The sequence below is a fragment of the Zonotrichia leucophrys genome, chromosome 3 (genome assembly GCF_028769735.1).
Source record: "Zonotrichia leucophrys gambelii isolate GWCS_2022_RI chromosome 3, RI_Zleu_2.0, whole genome shotgun sequence".
Lineage (NCBI taxonomy): Eukaryota > Metazoa > Chordata > Aves > Passeriformes > Passerellidae > Zonotrichia > Zonotrichia leucophrys.
Window position 1 is genome coordinate 76,242,684 of NC_088172.1, and position 21,458 is coordinate 76,264,141.

The 21,458-nt window shown below is 35.4% G+C and overlaps 1 protein-coding gene across 2 annotated transcripts in view; it reads right to left on the reverse strand.

The window, feature by feature from the left end:
- The window catches only part of BTBD9 (BTB domain containing 9), a 114,404-nt gene that overhangs the window by 27,013 nt on the left and 65,933 nt on the right, over positions 1 to 21,458 (reverse strand). For both annotated transcript variants that reach the window (XM_064708901.1, XM_064708900.1), the window contains exons 8-10: positions 18,128 to 18,237; positions 9,999 to 10,188; positions 2,573 to 2,680 (exon numbers count right to left, since the gene is read on the reverse strand). In XM_064708901.1, the coding sequence (XP_064564971.1) occupies positions 2,573 to 2,680; positions 9,999 to 10,188; positions 18,128 to 18,237 (408 nt within the window). The remainder of the gene's footprint in view (positions 1 to 2,572; positions 2,681 to 9,998; positions 10,189 to 18,127; positions 18,238 to 21,458) is intronic.

The following is a 21,458-nucleotide window of genomic DNA, read 5'->3' on the forward strand; positions in this document are numbered from 1 at the left end:
TTTAATTACAGAAACTAACTCAAAAAATAGTTCTTCACCAGTCATAGGCAGTGACTGGTTCAATTTTTCCCTTTTCATTAATAAATCTTTACCATCACATTGAAAGTTTACCCAACAATTTTAAGTGAGGGCCTTCATTCAGCACATGAGTCACTGAATTATGATGTCTCTTCTATTCTACATTCCACTATTTTTAAACACTAGGAGTATGGTGTTTTTAGATCACACTGTGTTTCAGTATTTTTCAGTAAAGAAAATTAGTGTGCCAGTACTGTATGTAATTACACACTGTATGAAATGACAATGCTCTTTTCTTTACAGACCAGTCCCATCATTTGTGGCATTTGGCAGTTATATAGCATTTTATATATTTAACATATTTACTAGAGAAAAAATATTGATACTATGGATATTACTGCATATATTTATATGATACATATACTTGGTTATCAATCTGCTGTTACAATTCAAGTAATTTTTTGAGCTGAAGTAACTTCAGCATTTCTGCAAATCATACCTGAAAATAAAGTGAAACATATTTAGTTTTCTTTGACTGAAAAAAACCCAATCTATATTTCTGATCATAAAGGCAAGAGATATAAACTGAATGTAAAAAATGCTATCAGATGCAAAGAAATCACCTGAAATTTGATGCCCAGTGAACTCTGGTAGCTTCATGACCAGGTCTTTTTATCTGTTTAAAGCAGATATAGACAATGCTAGGACACTCCTTGTCTGTAGACTTCAAGAATAAAGACTGGCATAATGCCAGCTGACTGCACATCTGTCAGAGCAAGAAGTTAGGCAAAATGCAATTCTTTAATCCAAATGAAAATTGTTCCTGCAGCCACAGCTTTGAGAATTTCCAGAGTATCTATGTTTTGAATCAAGATTTTGAAGTATACCCAAGAAGGCAGCTATCTTTACTTCAGGGATGTAGCTTTATTTGCTCAAGGCTAAGGCTTTGAAAATAAGAAAAAAAGCAAAAAAGCATGGTTTGAACATGGTGAAAAGATATTTGAACTGGGCAGTCTATCAGCAATTTCACCTACACTGTGCATACTTAAGCAAGTGCTCCTTTGGACTGTTAAAAGGCTTTCAATATCAAAATATAAAAGGAAAAAGTGCACAGATTCCTGATATCTCTTTTTCTCCCTTTTGTGGTTTCAGCCTTTTAGTGCTCCCACTGCTGGAGGCAGACAAAAAGATGAGTTTTATCTATTATGCTGAGATGTCTTTGAGAACTAGTGAAGATTTAATCGTTCTCCAGAGCTGCAGGCAGAACCCAGGTTTCTGCTCATCAATACCCTGCCCTTTACAGGCACTGAAAGGACATGTCAAGTTCTCCTTCACCAACACATCCAGAGAGTGTTGTAAAGCATTTGAGTCACACTGTTTGTTAAGGGATGAAATATAAACTTTAGAAAAATGTGTGTCAGCAGTGCTGCTACAAAGGACTGAATAACTCTCTTGCTTGATGTGACAAACTGAGAATGCAGAGTGTCTCTGAATTTGTAAAATCCCTTTATTTTGGTTGGCACAAGTAGAAGATGGGTGGGGGCTGACGCCATATAAGCTGATTACTTGAATTTTGTCCAAAGAAAGAAAGCACATCCCATGGAAAACTGACTCAGGGAAAATGAAAGATGTAAGATTTTTATAATTCTGAGTTTCCCAGGGGTTTAAACCGGGAATCACATATCCGATCAACATTCACTGAATGCTGAGCATACCTGGCTTCTGGATATGTAATACATGAATTTGCAGACTGTCTTTTCAGTCTTATGACCAGTATCTAGATCATTCTTTGCTAAGAATTTGAATCATCATCACATGGTTTAAGAAAGCTCTCGGCACCAATTTCCTCATCCATACTTGAGGAACGGATTTTATCAGCAGAAACTGCAGTAAAGCCAATGGAGAGTATACAGTTGGAAAGTATTCATGCCTGATTGATTTTTCCTGATTTAAGTATTCAAATGAAAATGGAAGTTTTTCTCTCTTCTTTATCTCTGCTTAAGGAGCACTCTTTTTCTCTGGAAGGGTGCTTTTCAAAAGCCGAGTGTTCAGTGCATAAGTCAAGCACTCTACTTTTGAACAGAGACAGGAGTGTGGTCTATTATGATTTGGTCCCTATCCTCACTCTCCTCAGATGTGATACAATACATTCATGAATTTTGATAAGGGAGAAAGCCATTTGAGTAGCAAAATCCTTTATCAAGTATGCTCTCTTCCCTCTCTTACCACATTTCTCAAGGCAGGGTGGCTTGACATCCAGGGTCACCATAAACATGTGACCTCCAGAAAAACACAGTTTAACTTGTAGTGATCACAAAACCAAGGGTATAGTAGGCAGACTTTTTATGAATGAAGAATCCAACTGATTGTGTGAAGATCCAGAAGCAATCTTAAGAAATTGATTCTGAAAGTCTTGCATTAATCCACAGGTTATGCAATGATATAAGTTATTCTTTTCACAGTAACATATGTAAGTAGTGAACAAAAAACCCACCAAAAATCCCAGCTTCCAGTTCTTAACTTCTGCCAATGAGTGTAAAAAAACTAAACTCACTTGCAGGAAATTTTTGTGCGATCCACCACCATGGTCCACTGCTGCTGATTTGTTGAAACCTCAATGTAGTAGCTGTAGCTCCGATCATCACAATCCCAAAGTAGCAACCTACACAAGAAGAAGTTTTTGAGATGTAAGTTAAACATCAAACCAACTTTTAAATTTTTCCAGCCCTTTATTTTCTCCACTTAATCCTTTCTAAATGTAACTGTTTCTTATGGAATGTACCTGAAACACTCAACAAAGTCTTTACTGTTTTTGCCATCTCAAACTAGTGTCTCCATTCTTATTATCCTGAGGCCACCAACAGACTCACAAGCTTGTAATAACCAACTTATGAACACTAATCTACTATATTCATCCAATTACTTTTAACTGATTTGCCACATGGCATTGCCTTCTTAATAAATGATGCAAAGATCTGTTTCAAAAAGACAGTTTAGGAAAGGACAGAAAAAATAATTAAGTGATTAAAAGGATAATGCTGCCTTCTTAATTGTATTTTATTTTGATTTTGGAAAATATATTAGAAATATATTTTTAAAAAAGTAAAGAAATGGGAATTCCCAGTCCTGGCTCATCAGAAGAAGAAGGAAAAAAACCCAATAAATTGTTAAACAAATTGCTAAAAAGGCAGAAGAAAAAGAAAGACAATAATTCTAAAAAACATGCACTCCCTTCAGGAAGGGCACTAAGTGATATTGAATAGCCCTTGATTTCCATACTTGTCTTTCAGAGAAGAAGACCTAAAGCATCAGGGATGGCATTTAGCTCAAGTATTATCAAAAACCATACCTGGCAAATGTATCTTCTTTACTTTTCTTTATATGGGCATTATCCCCCTGTCAAAAGAGATATTTGGCCCAGAACTGGACACAGTACTCAAAGTAAGCCTCCCAACACTGAGTACAGAGAGAAACATCCTAGTTCAGGCCTTTCTTTTCAGCTTTTGAAATCCCAGTGTTAAAAGTGGAATTAGGTCTAGTGGCCAAGCAGATTCATAACAAATTCTCTAGATGCTGAATGTAACTCATTAATATTATCAGAAATAATATGCTGTCAAAAGTAGTTTTAAGAAGCTAAATTAAAACATTTTCAACAAAAGTCTTTTAGCACATATGAATACTGTCTATTTGCAAATTAAAAAATTCAGAGTTGACTTAGTAAAAAATGAAGAGTTGTCTGTGGCATCATAACAGTCTTAACAAAACATCCCACACCCCAAAACACAACCACACAACTTCAACACCTCTCCTTCATCTGATTATCCCCACTCTGCTTTTCTACAGCTGAAAGGTCTCCAAAGACAGTGAATGAAGAGCATTTTCTTTAAAAAAGTTTACTGATTACAGTCCTCTTCTTGGTAACTGCTACTAATCAACAGGTCCTGAATTGATTTAACATTTATATTTGAACCAAGTCTTCTGAATTACAAAAAGAGGAAAAATAAAAAACATTCATAAATTTGTTTTCCTTCAAAAAGTCTATCAAAATGTAGCTAATTATGCTTTTTGATAGAATCCTTTTTATCATGGTGACTCATTGCTGTTTCCTTGATCCATGCTTTCAAAGCCATGATCAAGAGTTTGAATATCAGAAGCACACTGGTGACTGTAATTTCAACTAACAATACCATAATTAAAACACAGCTGGCTTGTTTTTAAAGCAAAAGTCTAACAGGACATATTTGTTCCTTTCAAAAATATATAATTGATCTCTTCCAAATCAACTGAATCTCATTAAATAGGTTTAAAAATCATATGGTTTAGAATTATTATAAATCAAATAATGAGTGAATTAAAGTCAGCAGCATCTTTCCCAAAGTGACTTTGCATGAATGCTAAATGTAGATTTCTCTTACTTTGATACTTCTGAAGGAAAATAAAAAGTTATTTCTTCTCTAGAAGCCTTTTAGGAGAAAATCAGGATGTAGACTGACAGTAGAACTTACGTGGAATTTACTCTGCTTGAAATGCCTTTCTGGATGAGCAGTGAAAAACTTTCAGGTGACAACTAAAATATTCAGCAGTGCACACTGAGCACAAAGGCCACTTTTTATGCCAGGCACAACAATCTTTGTGACACATTACAGGCAAATTACCATGCTGAATTTTTTTAGCAAAGCTATGTTTTGCTAAGATGAATATTAAATGACCAGAAAGAGAATATTCCACTTAAAAATCAGAACTATATCCATTGGAAATGCATCTGTTTATGGCAAAATCCCCCATGTTCTTAGGACTTTCCATATTGAAATAAAAAAGTTAAATTAGCTCATTAGTGTATCTTGCCCTCAGGACTGAGAAAGAAAAACTGAGTGAAGATTTATCCAGGTTACACCCTGCAACACTGTGAGATTTAAACATATTTCTGTTTTGGGTATCTGGAGCCTAAGCCTGTGAATCATTTAATATGGCATTGCTGTTTACATCACATGTCCACAATGCTTCAACTTATAAGATAAAAGCTTTTCAAATATGAATCAAACTTCACATTGCAGGCATAGGAAAATGATTATACTGGCTACCTGTTACAGGAAAAAAAAATGCTGCAGTACTTTTTTAAACAGTTATGTCCCTAAATGTCATGTGTTACCCTGTGATTGAATGTTCTGCATTGCTAAAAACATTTTCTGCTGTCTGTGCTTACTTTTTATTTTTAAATTTCTGTAAAAAAATTATCACTGTTTAGTTCAGACTGCTATATAACTACATATACTCAAGGTGCTAGCAGAAAGCCAAACATTAGTCATGCACCTGACAGGATGACACCTGCTTCCTGAGTACTGTAAGTCACTACAGAGAACATACAGATAACTATTTGACAGTACTCTGTTCATAAACCACTTCCATACTTGTAGAAACCTAAACGACAGAAATTACATGAAGTAGCGACACATCTTGAAAGAGAAAAAGAAAAAGGAAGAATACCCTTCCACATGGAAGGGGGTTTTTTAAATACAATTGTTACTGCATTTTTGCCTCTGGTTCTCTATAAACCCCTTCAATTTTCTGCAGATATTTATGTTTCAGTAGTTACCCTGCAAGAAACCTTCTTTCTTTCTACAAAGATCTTATAAAGGAGACAAAATTTCTGCCTATTTTTTAAGTGTTCCTATGATCATTCACTCTGAGTTATGATTTTACTCTCAAGCCAGGCAAGCACAGAAAATGTGCAGCAAAGAAAGAAAAGCTTCATAAGTGGAAATGGTATGGAAAATCAGAGAGCATAAGAGATGTATATGATGATGGTATAAGCAAACAGAAAATACACTCAAGTTTACTGATGCTGTTTGTTAATTTACAGATTACTCTGTATATGAAAAGCTATCAATTTCATACAAGCATTAAAGTCTTCCAAAAGATTAAAGTTGGATAAGTAGTTCATGTACTTTTCTAAAGACATACTTTTTGTCTTCCTATTTATTCTAATATGAAAATCACTATGGTATAGAATTCCATCTCTACCACATACACTCTTAACAATTTTTTTTTCATTTATAAGAAAAATCAGGCAAAGGCTGTAGCATAATAGTACTCTATTTCTATTCCAGATAAATGCAGGGAGTATTAGACAGAAAGTCATTGTGATATGGCAGCTGCTGCAATATTAACGTTTTAGCCATTTAAAAATTAAATTGTGTTTACTATGTTAAACACACCAGTTGCTTTATTTCTGCTCCTAATTAAATACTATAGTATTCTGTCACTGATAGGGGCCTTTTCAGGGACTAAAAGGAGAAAGATATTTTGTGTCCAGACAGGCAACTATGTGGAAAAAATACCTAAATTAACAATAACTCTGTTAACTGTTCTGAGAACTAATAAAAAATAAAACTCATAAATATTTTTTAAAATTTCATAATCTAGAAGACCATATTTACTAACAACTGTTCAAAAAAACCCCATAGGATCATAGAATAGTTTGGATTGAAAGGGATGGGTTGAAATCTCCATGTTTTCCATGTCTTCTCCATTAGAAAATAGTATTGAGCATTGATTGTCATTAGACCTCTTTCAGAATTTCTGAGTAAATTTTGATGTGGGAGTCAAGACTCCAAATTTATATATACATAACATATACCTAACAACATACATATATATACATAACAACATATACACATGTATTATTTATATACAAATAGAAGTATTCAATACTAACAAAGTTTCAATGTGGTCTCCCATGGAATTCCTGAGTCAAACTGAACAGATGTCATTAGTTGCCTGCATGCCTTCTCAGCAATGAAGGTTACAAAATTATGGAGCTAGAGTGATAGGAACTGAGCCAGCAAAACAATGGAAAGAGATCATTGTTCTGTACCTGACACTTGTTAGATCATGCCCTTTTTGGATCCAAATAGAACATGGATACATCTCAGCACTTCCAGCAGAGCAGCATCTAAATGTTCATGATATTGAAGCACACACCTGTGGAAGGGACTGGGGAAGCTGGCTTGTTCAGCCTAAGGAGGCTTGGGGCTGGGAGGAACCTAGCAGCACTTGTCAGTGTCTGAGAACAGCTTATCACAGGCTGCCCAGAGAAGTTGTGGAATTTCCTGCCTTAGAGAAATTTTTAAGACCTATGTGCATAAAGCCCTGATTTGGATGGTCTTTTTTCATAACTGACCCTCCTTTGAGAAACAATCTGATGCTAGATGCCTTCTTCCTCAAGTCCCTTTCAACCTGAAGGGTGCTAAGATTCTCAGACATTGGAATGACTTTGGCAGAAAGCATGCATACAATATATATTCCTGAAACATTCAACTCTCTGCATTTCTAAGGCATATATGAACACCAATAGTTCTTCTGGTCTTTTTTCCATACTCAGAATTTAGTTGCCATGGTAACATGTCTTCGAGGCTCTCCCCAGTGATATTCCCATTTCTATAGACTAAAAGCAGCTACTACCTTTTTTCAAAGGTTTATATAATATTTACCCCCTCTGAAATAAATATATTCAATGGCACATTTGTGTTTCTGAACTAAAAAGATACATACTTTAATTCCTAATTATTCACTTAAAATCCAAACCCATGGGTATAATGACTCAGTTTCTGAGGGTAGCAGAATTAATTCATTCTGTAGTCATGGCGTACTGCCAGCCTAAAGCAAATGCTCCTGGATTTTTTTTCTATTAGGTGGGAGCATGAGATCAAGGGAGTTTTCAAACAAGCAAACAGCAGGAAAACAGGCAGTGAATAAAGTTCTATCAGTTGTGGCAGACATTCTGTAAACTAAAAAAAATTTCTTGCTTCCATAAAGATTAAATACTAAGATTTTTTGCTGTTGTCCATGTTTATATATGATTTGATTTCTGTACAAAACATAGATTTCCTGATGCTGAATAAAGAGACCACTGTCATCATCTTCAGCACTGCATAATATAGAACATGTTCCAGACCCTTGCCAAGGCTGTAGATGCCACAGAGTGAAACTTCACTTCCCCACTCCAAGGGGCAGCTTCCCTTGGCTTCCTATGACCTGCAATAGACATGGCTGCAACTCAAAACCCTTCTTCTTCTAGGCAGTACACAAAAAAGGAAAAACGACATGCTGCTAGCATTTCTGTCTCTAGGCAATGCAGGTAGTCTCCTCTGTAAGAAGATACCCCAGACTATGATGTTTATTACTGTTATTTTTGTAAAGTAAGCTATTAATCTTGTTTGTACTATACATGCAGGGAAACTGACAAAGAAAGATGAGATTCTGAACCTGTAGCTGTACAATTCAATACCACATAAATCACTGAATGCCTATTAGTTTTGAATTATGTAATGTTTGGGTTATTTTTTTAATTTGCTCTATACACTTGCTGATTACACAGTTATCATTTCTTGGCAACCCAAAGTTTAATTCACCTAACACCCCATTTAATAAAGAGACTTATTAAAAATCTTCTGCACAAGAATAAACAATAGCATAGCATTTATTACAGGAAATTCAGTTTTTTTCTCTAACTGGAAAAGGATGGTACAATGCATCAATTGAAGGATATATAATTGAAGGATAACAATTGAAGCATATCAGAAAACAGTAAGATAGGAAGACAGAGAAACTATCCATTCTAGTTAGCATATTCTTCTCTTCATCTTTTATATGGCCAAAGCCTTGCTGCTAAAAACTGCTACTTAAGTTTAAAATGCCATGAAAATGAGAGCATTACATTTTCATGTACCTATTTAAAGAAATCTGAGTACAGCTTGTTTTTCTACTTGAGATGCAATATTTAATAGAATATTAACAACACCAAACTCAAATGAGTGTGGAAAGTTGCCAACCACGCTTACTCAACTTGTTTCCCACAGTGAGAACAATGCTGGACTTGCATTATGCATAACATCTACAGCTTACATATGCACAAAACACTACTTTTGTTGGGTTAGGGATTCGCTTGGATAGCTGATGTCAAACTCTATCTTCAGAGTTTTACAACCATCATAACAATGCCATAGGCCAAAACCAAACCACACAAAACAGAAATTGGCAGTCATAAAAGAGCTTTCAAATCTCACTTGGCAGCTCTTAACAGGGGGAAGGCACTGAGCTCCTAGAAATACATATCTAGGTACATGGTCCCTGTTTGCAAGCCAATACTCACCTGGGATTTCAGCCTTTGATCACTGGTACTATGAACTTCAGAAATCTTTGCTTCTCTGTCACAGAGCATACAAATTAAGTCCCTGACTATACAGTCTAAATTTACAAAGACCATTATCCCATTAAGACAAGGTTTTCTATGCCTGATTTTATGAAACAAACATCCCAAACATTAACAGTCAGAGAATATGAAGTTGGCAAGAATATTTTTCTTTTCACCTGTGAAAAATCCGGCTCTCCTATCTATTTCCTAGGTCTCTACATCAGCCAAAATTTTCATCTTCATATGTATACATGCATTTACAGTAGAAACAGCCCAATGAACGTCAATCCAAATCAAAACACATTCATAAATCCAGCCTTGTAAATCAATATTCAGGTTGCTGTACCTTTATTACACCCTCCATGTTTAAGTAAAAACTAGCGGTAAAAAAAGGAAGTCTGGCTGACTTGACATGATGATTTTCTTCACGGAAATTGTTTTCAGAATTAAGTGGATAACAGTAACTGCACCTACTTAACCATAAGTGAGACTGCAATTAAATTCTATTTTAAAATAAGTATATAACTTTAAACTTATAATTTGACTGTTACTACTATTATGCCTCTGAAAAGTATTATTTTCTGCAATTGCACTCTGTATCTCGACACATAATTCACACATTTAATTTTTAACATGCCTGTTATACTGAAGTAAGAAGCCAAGTGACAACTACTAAACTAGCCCCCTAATTAATGTCATTTCCAAATGCCATACATTCTAAAGAAAATAACTGCTCAGCAAAAATTTCACTGTGGCCCCTAATTTAGACAAAAATAAACCCTCCTACCGTATTGATCCGATCATGTAGGGCTGTGCCAGCTGCACCACAATGGCTCCGCTGCCAAGCTGGTGGCACGTGTACCCAGAATCCCAGTCGTAGTTCTTCGTGTCTCCGTTCAACAAGGCATTGCGACTGCGGCTTACGCCCTCAATCACACTGGCACAGTCGGCAATTGTTGCAACATTTTCGGTGGGAACTGTAAATTAAAAACACAAAGATGACAGACATACAGTCAGAAAACAGTTCAGATGCCAGTGGTCTATTTCTGGAGAAGAACTGGTAAAAAAAAAAAAAGAAAGAAAATAAAATCAATGGAAGGAAATTTAACTCACATAAAATGAACTATGAACAACTGGTACAGATACTTTTTATACCACTGATTCCACAATAGCTTGGTAAATTAACAGATGGATTTCAGTATTGGTGATACAAAAGCACTCTTTTAACACAATTGGGAAAAAAATATCTTGTACTGCAAAACTTTAGAAATTTTGAAAGAATTTCTTCCTGTTTTTATGATGAATCCTCCCCCTACTACAACATTCAAAAATGACTAGAACATAGTTATGAGAAATTTCAGAGATAACTGTATGAGTTTACAGCATGCAAAAAAAGAGATAATTTCCCATGAAGAGCTAGAATTCTGTGATTTCACTGTGTTACTGGTGTCAGAAGAATAATCTTAAGAAAGCCACTAACCAACTAAAACACCTTAAAAAACACATGGGAAGAAACTGCAAGATCATTGCAAAGTAGTAATGCAAGGCAGTAGAAAAACAATCAGTTTTGGAAAAGCTACTGCATTACCAAATACACTATCATCTCTGTCTGCTCATAAAAAATTACTAAAATCACCATTTCACTATTCTAGAAATCTCCTGATTCCCCAATTACTGAAAAGAGGCACTCAACAATTCCTAGATTCTTATGGGACAGCAGGTGTTAGACATTAGAAGTACTTCACTGGGAACAATCTCAATAAAGCAAAGCCTAACACTGCGAACTAAGAGTACTGGCATTGAATCAAAATTTGTCTCGACTTCCTTTTCTTCCTCTCCTCCCTCCCTGGGAGCAAAGGAACTTATTTGTGTATTTATTTTATATAAACTTTCAAGCATCTTCTACATAGAGCTGATTTGGTTTTTTTAATAGGAAGAGGAAGCTATTCCAATCTTGGTAAAAAAGAAAATGAGTAGAAGAGTCAAAATCAATGCTTATATTGAGGCTCCATGGCACACTGCAGACACACTCTGAGCTAAGTCATTAATTGAACGTAGTGCAGCTCAGTTCATGCAATATTTTGCCTGCGTGCCCTCTGAGCGTCATCCTGCTCCTTCTCACATTTAGATTTCTGCACTAATCCATGACTCTCCTAAGATGATGTTACCCTGATTAATCAAACTCCTTAAAAACTGTACAGAAACTGTCTTGGTGTGGTTTTAACATAATTCTGTGTCTTCCCTACAACAGCTAATTAGAAGGTGACTCTGACTAATTGAAGTGCACAGAATGTGCCATCCTGTTCCTTTTCCCTAGGGGGTCTGCCACTCCCTATTTTGAATGTTCATTATCTTTTATATACACTTGATACATTTATTAAAAGTACCATCTGGTGGGGACTCTTCTGTATTTTCAAGTCTTTTGGTTGTCTTTCTTTTTCCCATTAGAATATCTGCTTTTATTTAGGTCACTTATTTACAAATAGAAACTGTCAAAACCAACAGTCTTGTTTCTATTTTTGTTTCCTTTTTTTTTTTTAAATCCACCAGCTATCCAGCTCTTACATACTGTCAGAGAAAAGAGAAGATTACAAATACAATTTTTTTTTTCCTACTGTTCACACAACAGTTTTGGGCTGAAAAGTCTGATTTGCTTTTATGGAACAGGAAAGACTGTGTGTCAGCAAAGCAAACACATTCTGTAAGCAAACAAAAGGAGAAGATGATTGAGGTTACAGGACAGCAGCATCAACCATTTATTAAAACTTACTTTCTTGTCTCTTTGTCTTACGCTGCAGTATGGAGTGATGAAGAACTAGCAGTATATATAATTCTAGCAATGGTATTTTTATAAAGGATTGCAATTTTGAGGACATGGCCTAACGGTCATCTATACTGACTATATTTAAAGATAAGACAGATATGTTATTCAACTGTCCTTAGAGATCTTCCAAGATAAAAATGTACCAGGAGTGTGTTGTAGCCTCACTCATATTTATCACTCCTTAAGCTTATTTCTCTTTGTCTTTTTAGCATACTTGATTTTTTCACACGAAATTTTTTTTCCCCTGAAGCACTCAGAAAAAAAAGTTAATGCTGCTGCTGCAAAGTAGCTTCCATATCTGAGTGTAGACTACTTCCTTTTATCTCTCATTCTGGACAGGTCAGCTTTTGCTTTCTGTCCATCCACTGTGACTTCACTACAATATGGGTGGGTGGGAATATGAAAGAAAATCCTCAAATAACTTTTTGCAACACAGAAAGGAACAGAACAAAGTGGGTATTTGAACTGGTTTACAAAACCAGCCGTTAATAAACCTCAAAGAAACTATGACAATAAACATACAGGGAGACAGCAGATCTATTACACAGTCTTATTTTATAGGAAAGCAGCAATTTAAAGCATTATGGACTGTTGAATATATTTATACTGCACTCTAGGCAATAGTCAAAAGTTCTTTGCTTATGTGTCATCATTGCAACAAAATTGTTCATTTTAGGGAATTCTCTTAAGACACAAAACTACCATTGTGAAGAAACTATAAACAAGCAATTACACTAGAAGAAGCATAATTTTGTTTTAGTTAGTATGTAGGAGTGATTTTCCTCTCATGATTATATCTGTTAAAAGCTCATCTTCCAATCGTTCAATTTTTCACTATAAAATTACACTCCTTCTCTACTTGAACATCTACTAAACTGACAAAAGTTTCCTTCCTGGCTGGTAGGAAAATAGAAAGCTGAAACTAAAGAAAAAGAGAATTAAGTATGCAAGGATTATTTCAGAGTTTGATCATATTATATTAAAGAATTAAAGGGGTAATAGGCATTTTGCTCTCATTATTCTCCACATGCCAAAAGATTTGTTACGTCTAATCTTAACTCAGTATATGAATTTACCCTTGTTTATTTGCTACATGGTAGAAAAAATAAGAAATCTACACAATTTTCAGTTAATTAAAAGTACAGCCACATGCCCTTTCATTCAAAACACTCTCTTATTTTCTTGAGTTGAAACTTGCTGATGAAATTACTATATTTAATTTGAATCTTCAATTAAATTATTCAAAGAAATCAAGAGTTAAAGAAATATCAACTTCAAAAAAATATCAACAGTATCTTCACCTGTTTCAGTGAAAAGCCTTCTGCAAGCCATATATAGCTGGAAAAGAAAACCCCACTAATATGTGTTTTTGTCCAACTGACAGAAATTGTATTAGAAAATCTTCAGAGAAGGCTGATTTTTCACTTGATACTTGCTACAGTTTGTGACTCCTAATCCAATAAATTAGAACAAAACCATTCAAGTCACTAGAACTGGCCATACTTTTCATTGCCAAATAATTGGCTGCTACAGGGCTTTTTCATTAAACATTGTGTCTGCAGAGGGCTGTCAGAAATATCAGCTGTTTTAGGAAGTGTGCATCCCTCCTTGTGGCACTGGAAACAGACAGAAAAGGATTAAAAAAAAAAAAAGAACTGGAACCACATGAACAGATCTCTCTCAAAACCAACCATGTGGCTACCCTTTCTTGCAGAAAGGGGAAAAAATTCCTGCAGTATTTAGATTATCTTCAATTTTTCATAATTTCCTAAAGCTATGTCTGCAGCAGAGCTGAATTATACTGCTGGGTAAGCCTGCATTGTTTCAGAAAATGTGACCCTTTTCAAAAGGGAATAAACAAAATATGATAGCTTTGTGTGGAGCCAACATTAAACTAGACAAAACCCAGCATCTTTCACTGCTTCCTTGGGGAGAGACAAAGCAATCTTTTACAAAGCTGAACCACACACTAGGAAACTGATATGACTGGTTTCTCCTTGTTATACATTCAGTTTTGTTTGTTCTTTTTCTTTTTCTAAATAACTGCTGGAGTAAAAGACAAGTGAATATTTATTTGTATCATTTTATCCCTCTTAAAACAAGTTCTCCTAAGGCATTGAACAGCACACGAATGAAGGTTCATGATGATTCCTAAGAACTGAACAGCGTTCCTCAGAGGGTGACCAAGGACATTCCAATGTTTTTACATCCATCTTCTGCTCTTCAGTCATTATTCACTGTTCTTTCTTTCATGTATATTGTACACATTACAGGACAGTCTGAAAGACTGAGACAGACCACAGACCAACACTGCTTCATGGAAAAACCATCCACATTGCACTCCCAATACCCTTCACCAGGCTCAAAATCACAAAGAAAATTGGTCAAGCCCACATAATCCTTGACTGCCCCTTGACACTGAGAATTGACTAAAGGACACTGAGATTACAATTTTTTTCCCATTTGAGGCAGAAAAGTGGAATTTTTTTCCTCTACTAAGGCTGGGAAAAAACTCCAAGAAACCTAAAGAAGCCTTGCACAGAAACAGCTCTTTAACTCTTGTAACTTTTTGCCACTGGGCAGATTAGAACATTTTACAATACATTGCATGACACCAGGTACTGCTTCCAAAGCAGTATGTCTCTTACATGAGAAAATATTCTTTTGTTTTGAATTCTAGATTATATAGTAATGGCTTAAGACTATTCAAAACTTCATAAGCAGAAGTTCATTATAAGCAAGCACTATGACTGTCAGATTAAAAAATATTTGCATCCTTTTTAAACAAAAGAGTTATGTTAATATCATGAATTCAATATGGAAAACTGCTAACTTACACACTTAGAAATAATACTATGCCAAAAAGAAAAATACATCTCAACCTTAATATCTTCATTAAGGAAATAATTTCATATGACTACATTCCTTTCTGTCACCTCATTTCACAAGACAACAAACTGTAAACCAACACTTAAACACCAGGCAGTGCTATAAAGAGCATTTTCTGCTACTTTTGCTTCAAAAGTGCTACTCAGCTACCATTGTGTTGTGTTAGTACCACATCCAGGATTGTACAAACTAACTGTATAAATCACCTTCCACATTGACTTTTAATTGTAATATGTAAAGTTAGTAATTTTTCATTAAAACCTTGTAAACAAAAACACAACAACATAAAATTGTTGTTATAATGAAACAACACTTCATTTTTATTATTTGTTTACCAGCCTTCTAATCTTCACTGTACGGTGATGGCCATCACATAGATATTATGTACCAGTAGTAATATATCTGATAAATTACACTCTTCACATATACAGCTCTCTGATCAAGTTGAGTATCTTTCACAGAAATTAAATAAATAATTTCTCAAGTTTCTATAATATCTCTAACCAAATACCTCAGAGGCCTCATTTCTTTGGAATGAGTTTTCAAATGACAAATCTTCACATCCTATCTTTAGTGTTGTTTTGGTAGAAGTAGGGGTCACTAAGTCTTTTTGAAAGGACCTTATGGCCTTCTAGGGCTGACCAATACTTCATTTTTAAAATAAAACAGAGTATAGAAACAGCAGCTGTGTTTTTTCTAGCCTAATTTAATAAATACCACATTTAATAACATATGGGATAAGCAATGAACCCAATGAACTGCTTTTCAAGGGTTTAAGATGAAAGTTTCTCTACTCAGTCAAGCTTAAAAGCAATCTGCTCTGATTACTGCACTTTCTTATATTTTGTTGATTTTTCCTAACTGCTTTCAATTCATTTTATCCTATCTGGTCATTTCAGAAGCAGAAACAAACATTAAAAACCCTCATCACAGTAACAAAATAAATCTGTGCCAACCCGCTGGTACTCAAACTGAGTTTTTCCTCAGGTGGACCCTGGACCTGCAGTCTGCTTGACTGCAGAAGCCATACAATATGGCACCTTATGGTAATCATCACACTGAAAAAAAAGCATTGAATAGACAGAATATCTCTTTGCTGCATCAAAGTTGCTGAGAATATTTTTAAATAGGCAATACTGATGGCCAAAAATTCTGATGGACAGTCACAGGTGTCCCTTCTCCATTTCACAACTGGACTGGCCTCAAACAGACCCCAAATCTTTCAATTTCTATCTTTCTCACCAGAAACTCCGCAGGGTCATGTATACAACTGCTGGTACCTCACTGACAGTTGGAAGACTATCCACACCCCACTTTCAATTAACTGCTCCTCAAATTCTTACTTTTAACTTTCTACCAATTGAATTGACTAATATCCCTTAAATATAAAAACCTGTGTAAATCTACAGGCCCTTCTCTTTCCTTACTGTTGATAATTTCAAATGACTTACACGTACAACATCTTGACTGACCCACACTGAAGAACAGCAAAGCTGCCCTTGATTAACAATCACCATTAACACCAGAAACCCTCAGTATTATGCTGCCAAATCCTATTCACCTGTAAGATTCTACAAAACCATTCTCTCAAACGGGGAATTTTTAATAAATCCATATAAAGTCTCCATCTCCTAGATTACCGTTGAAACTTAAGAAGTGATAAAAGAGATCAAAGTTTGTCTCACCAGAATGATCACTCAACCAGTAAAAATAATTGAGTCTATGAAAGATGAGTCACTTTCAGTATAAGTTCACTTACACAAACATGCACGGATTTAATGCCTTGCCTACTTATGATCAATCAATCTTTGTGTTAACACTCAAAATTATTTAAGTCCAAAATTGAGCATTTACTAAATAAGTTTGATCATCTGAAATCAAATACATACAAATATTTGTACACATTAACTGATTTTGTATGAAGATTTTAAAAACTCATGGCTGGCAGTGCTAACTATGAAATTTAACTCAATAGTTTTATCAAATCTGAGATACTTTGTTTATCTGCTAAATAGCTTACTGAAGGGAGATATTTTCTTTTAACACAGTTCTTCCTTACTGCTTATTCTATTTTGAAGTCAATAGCAATTGCATTGCTGCTTGCACACTGCCTAAAACAAAGGGAAGGCTTTTGATTTGCCTTTGTATAATGCATGGGGAACAGGCTGAAGAAATTGGGTCTTGGTTTTTCACAGCTAAATATTATAGCTTTCTCCGAGAAAAATTTGAAGTGAATATGTCTTACTAAAAATCTTCCTTCTCCTCCTATTTTGAAAACTGTTTTCCCTTCCATCTGTCACGGGTACACATTTAAAATTTAAATATATGTTTAAAACCAGCATGAACTCTGAGAATTTCGCTGAAATTCTTGATTTTATGCCATAAATAATAAATTGTGGGAAACCTCCCCTAGACAACTCCAACTCATTGGAGTTTCTCTCCAATGAACTTCAGGATCTGACTTTTGTGAGTTTATATGGAAGAAAGCACAGAAACCACCCCATTTTAACGATTAAAAAAAATCAATATTAAATCTTTCTGTGACACATTTTATCATTCAGTACCATTGGTCCGTAGGGGATTTTACCTTAAGTAACATAAAGGTACTTAAATCAGTGTTATATAAGCTGCCTAGAGCTAAGAGTGCTCCATCAGCGTGGTGTTCTGAGAATAACAGCAGCATAGCTGATATAATGTTCTGCCACGGCTAAGAATGTCTATGACTCTTTGGGGGGAAATGAACACAGGAGAGTTTACTTTCAGCAGTTGTAACCAGGCTGTTTAAGAGGCCCTAAATGTCCAAATCCATCATCACTACAATAAATAGCTATGCTTTGTCCATTCTTGTAAAAGAATTCAGGCTAACCTATTGGGAGGCATGAGCCACCATACTGTGACATGCAAAGAAAAATCACACTGCCAGCACTGACTGACTCAGCTACAAGTGGCTTTGTCAGCAGCAGGTGATTTGAATTCCAGCATTCCCGCAGCATCATTAATTAATCCACAGTACTGGAATTCCATAGAAGTTGTAAGGATTAGCCAGTTAATTCTATGCTTACAACACCGTTTAACTCAATTGAGAAATTTCTGGATGGAAACAGGAGTGCAGTAATGGCCAGCTTTAAAAGACAAGTGTTTACACCAGTTCCTAAAAAAGGAAAATGGTTTCCTAAAAAAGGAAAATGGAAAATGTCTCTTACCTATCAGACCTTTCTCAAGAGTAAAGGATTTGTTCGTGAACATGCATTCAAATGCCACAATATGGAAAACTTTGTTCACTGTGTTGTGGGTTCCAACAATTCGAATATACCTATAGGGAAACAAAAAAAGGTAAACAGCACAAGTTAAACATGACCAACTTCTGTGCACTTAAATATAATTGATTCAGTTAGACTATACCGTGCAGACCCCTAAGAACTCAGTAACTGTTTAAAAAAAAGAAAAAGGAGTAAAAAAGAATATCAATTTCATAGCAGGTTCGCATCTAGTCCAGCATTTAATGCTGGCTCCAGTGCAATTTAAGAAGAAAAAAAAAAAATCTTTAAAGAGATGTGGAATCTGTTAAAAATGTTTCTGGATTAATTTGCCAAGAAAAGCAAAACTGGGGACTGTCTGTTTCAGAAATGGTCTGTTAGTGCAAATACGTGTTCATGGAGGTTTTAAACACTAATACTAATAATAATAGTAATAATAATAACAGCAAGAAGAACAGTAATAATCATCCTTTTACCAACATATTTTCAGCACTGTGAAAAATTTCATACAGCCAGGACAAACCCAAAAAAGGAGTCAGGCTTTTCTTTCAAAGCCAAAAATCAATTCCATTTTATTAAGACTGTTTCTAATTCTAACACTGGATGTACAGGATATGGATCTTGTTGGTGTATCTTTTATTAATAATGAAAAAAACCCTCATTCAAATATTATGAAACAAAGCTATTCTGGGTGTCCTTCCTGGTGGTATAAGTCACATTTCCACACCCCAATTGCAAATCAAATAGAGCTGCTCTAAAACATTGTGACCTATTCACCTGCAGCACTGCCCTGGAGGCTTCACCTTCCATAAACAACCACTAACCTCGATTCAGTCTGATCCTGCATTTTCTGAAGAGATCCAACAGTTCTTACTATAAATTTTGAAAAATCTCAAAACGACTATAGTACACCTCTCAATACATGCTGAACAAGCAACCAGAAAACTACCTACACCAAATACCAATTACTTCACAAGATGGGTTACCCACACCTACAGAAAGCTTTGTATGAATTTAACTCATTTCAATTACCAACTATCAGAATGTAGGAATCTTAAGCAATATCCTTAGTCTGTCTCTCATTTACATAGTATAATTATATTGGCCATTCACCAACAGCATCATTTTGGCTTGTGCTCTTCATCAGACCAAGCTGAGAAGATACAGAGTATATTATCTGAGATTTTCTTTTTAACAAATGAAACAACCATCATAGCTATTTACTGTGCTAATGCTCAGTTTCCAAATTTCATTTAAAAATTATTTAAATAATCATAACTGGGAACAAAGAATTGTATGCTATTGCCTAATTAATATTAACTCACAGATCAATCAATTATCACAGTAGCAAATGTCCTGAAAGTCATTCTACGTAGAAAAAACAAAGTTCCAAAAGTGGAGAAAATATTTATTACTCATGAGGAAGATGAACCTGTGTTTTAAGAGTAAAGCAGAACTTAGCCCTTATGCTGTAGCTGTGCCAGTGAAGAGCATTGCAGGAATCTTGGTTGACAGGCAGGCAAACAGGAGGTGCTTCCCCAGACCTGCCCATGCGAACCAGCTGACTTCTTCTTATGAACTCACGACTACAGTTCGAACCCTGAACACACAGGGAATGTCCAAAATTCGACAACAGTAACTGATCTTGTTCCCTCCAGCCTCAGAAGCACAGAATTCAATTAAACAATGGAATAATTCTGGAATTTTTTGAAGTGCACATGGAGCCTGGCTTGCCATAGACACTCCCTTGACTCTCCCAGGCAAGGAAGATATTGATTGAGTCGTGCTGCTTGGACAAAATGCACAGGCAAACCACCCGAGTGTTACTAATGGAGATGTACTTTGACATCCTTCAGTTACGCTTCCTTGCATTAAAGAGCTTAGAGAATAAACAAAGTAACAAGATTAATAGGAACACAAGAAACTGCTTCATAATTAGCTTTAAAAGCTAATTTACTTAGATTTTTTGTGGTATAAAATTGTATCATTAGATGAAACTTCTTGATTGTTCAGAGCAACTGGAAGTTATTCAAATTCCTGTCAGCAACAAAGCAGGTTCACATGACACAAAGTTATCTATGAATCTTTGTGTGATTGCAGAGTAAAAGAATCACAGTCCAATGCCTAGACCAGCTCCACTGTTCATGGATGTTAGACTCAACTGATAAGACTGGAAGACAGAAAAAAACCCCTGAATCATTCTTTAAAGAAAAAACCTCGATCAATTTGTGGGATTTAAATGAACTTCTCTACAGGTAAACAGGAATGCAACATGAAAATTTTGCTCCTTACTTTTATTTTCTGGCCCTTTTTGAGAATAATGGACACTGATAATATTTAAGTGCTCTAGAGTTTCATTCACATGTCACAGATTTCTTTAGCCCATAGAGTCAAGCTACACATGACCTTAAAATCCCCACAACAAGAATATTATATCAGAAAAATCTGGTTGGTGGGGTTTTTTCCCCCACTACCAAGAAAATTGTTTTGACTATAGGGAAACAGCATGTTCTACTGGATCTTGGTAGAATTTTAAAGGACTGAAATTTGACCTCAGCTGATTAATTAGGCACCTACATGGCAACATCTCTCATTCATACCCCATTCTTCCAAGAGCAATTACTCTCCTTCATATGAAATTACAATATTTGTACTCTGATGTGACTACATATCTGAACAACTAAATTATGTTTTACTTCTGCTCTTTACATCTGTAAAGCTGACACATATAATTCAGATCACAGCAGCTGCAGATCACACCACTGATTCTGCTGTGGATACCCTAGAGGACCACAAACACCAAAGCTCAGCTGCCTACATCATCACAACAGTGCTTAGGAAATACATGTCAAAGCATGAAAACATGCATACTCTAGGAGTCATTTTAATCCTTCATTATAATAACAGCAGTAAGACAGAGACAAACTAAAATATATTAAGCACAAATTCCAATCCCTTGAGACTATTGAGACAGAAGACTAAATAAGGGGAGGGAATGGGAATTAACAGGTATTTTGCAGATATCCACTCTTCAGTTACTATCAAAGCAACCTAGAATAGCAACAGCAAACTCAAAGAACTAAATCTAATCAGTACAAAATGCACTCCTATGAAACTGGCATTTCATTTTCCTTTGTGCAGCATTTAGTATGAGACACCAGTGCCAAAATCACTACAGACTTTATACCTCTTCTAACTGCTTAGAACCACTAACATTCACATTCCAATCACTGCCACAAAGATGCATGAAGCACAGCCCAACACACAAGGGCATTAG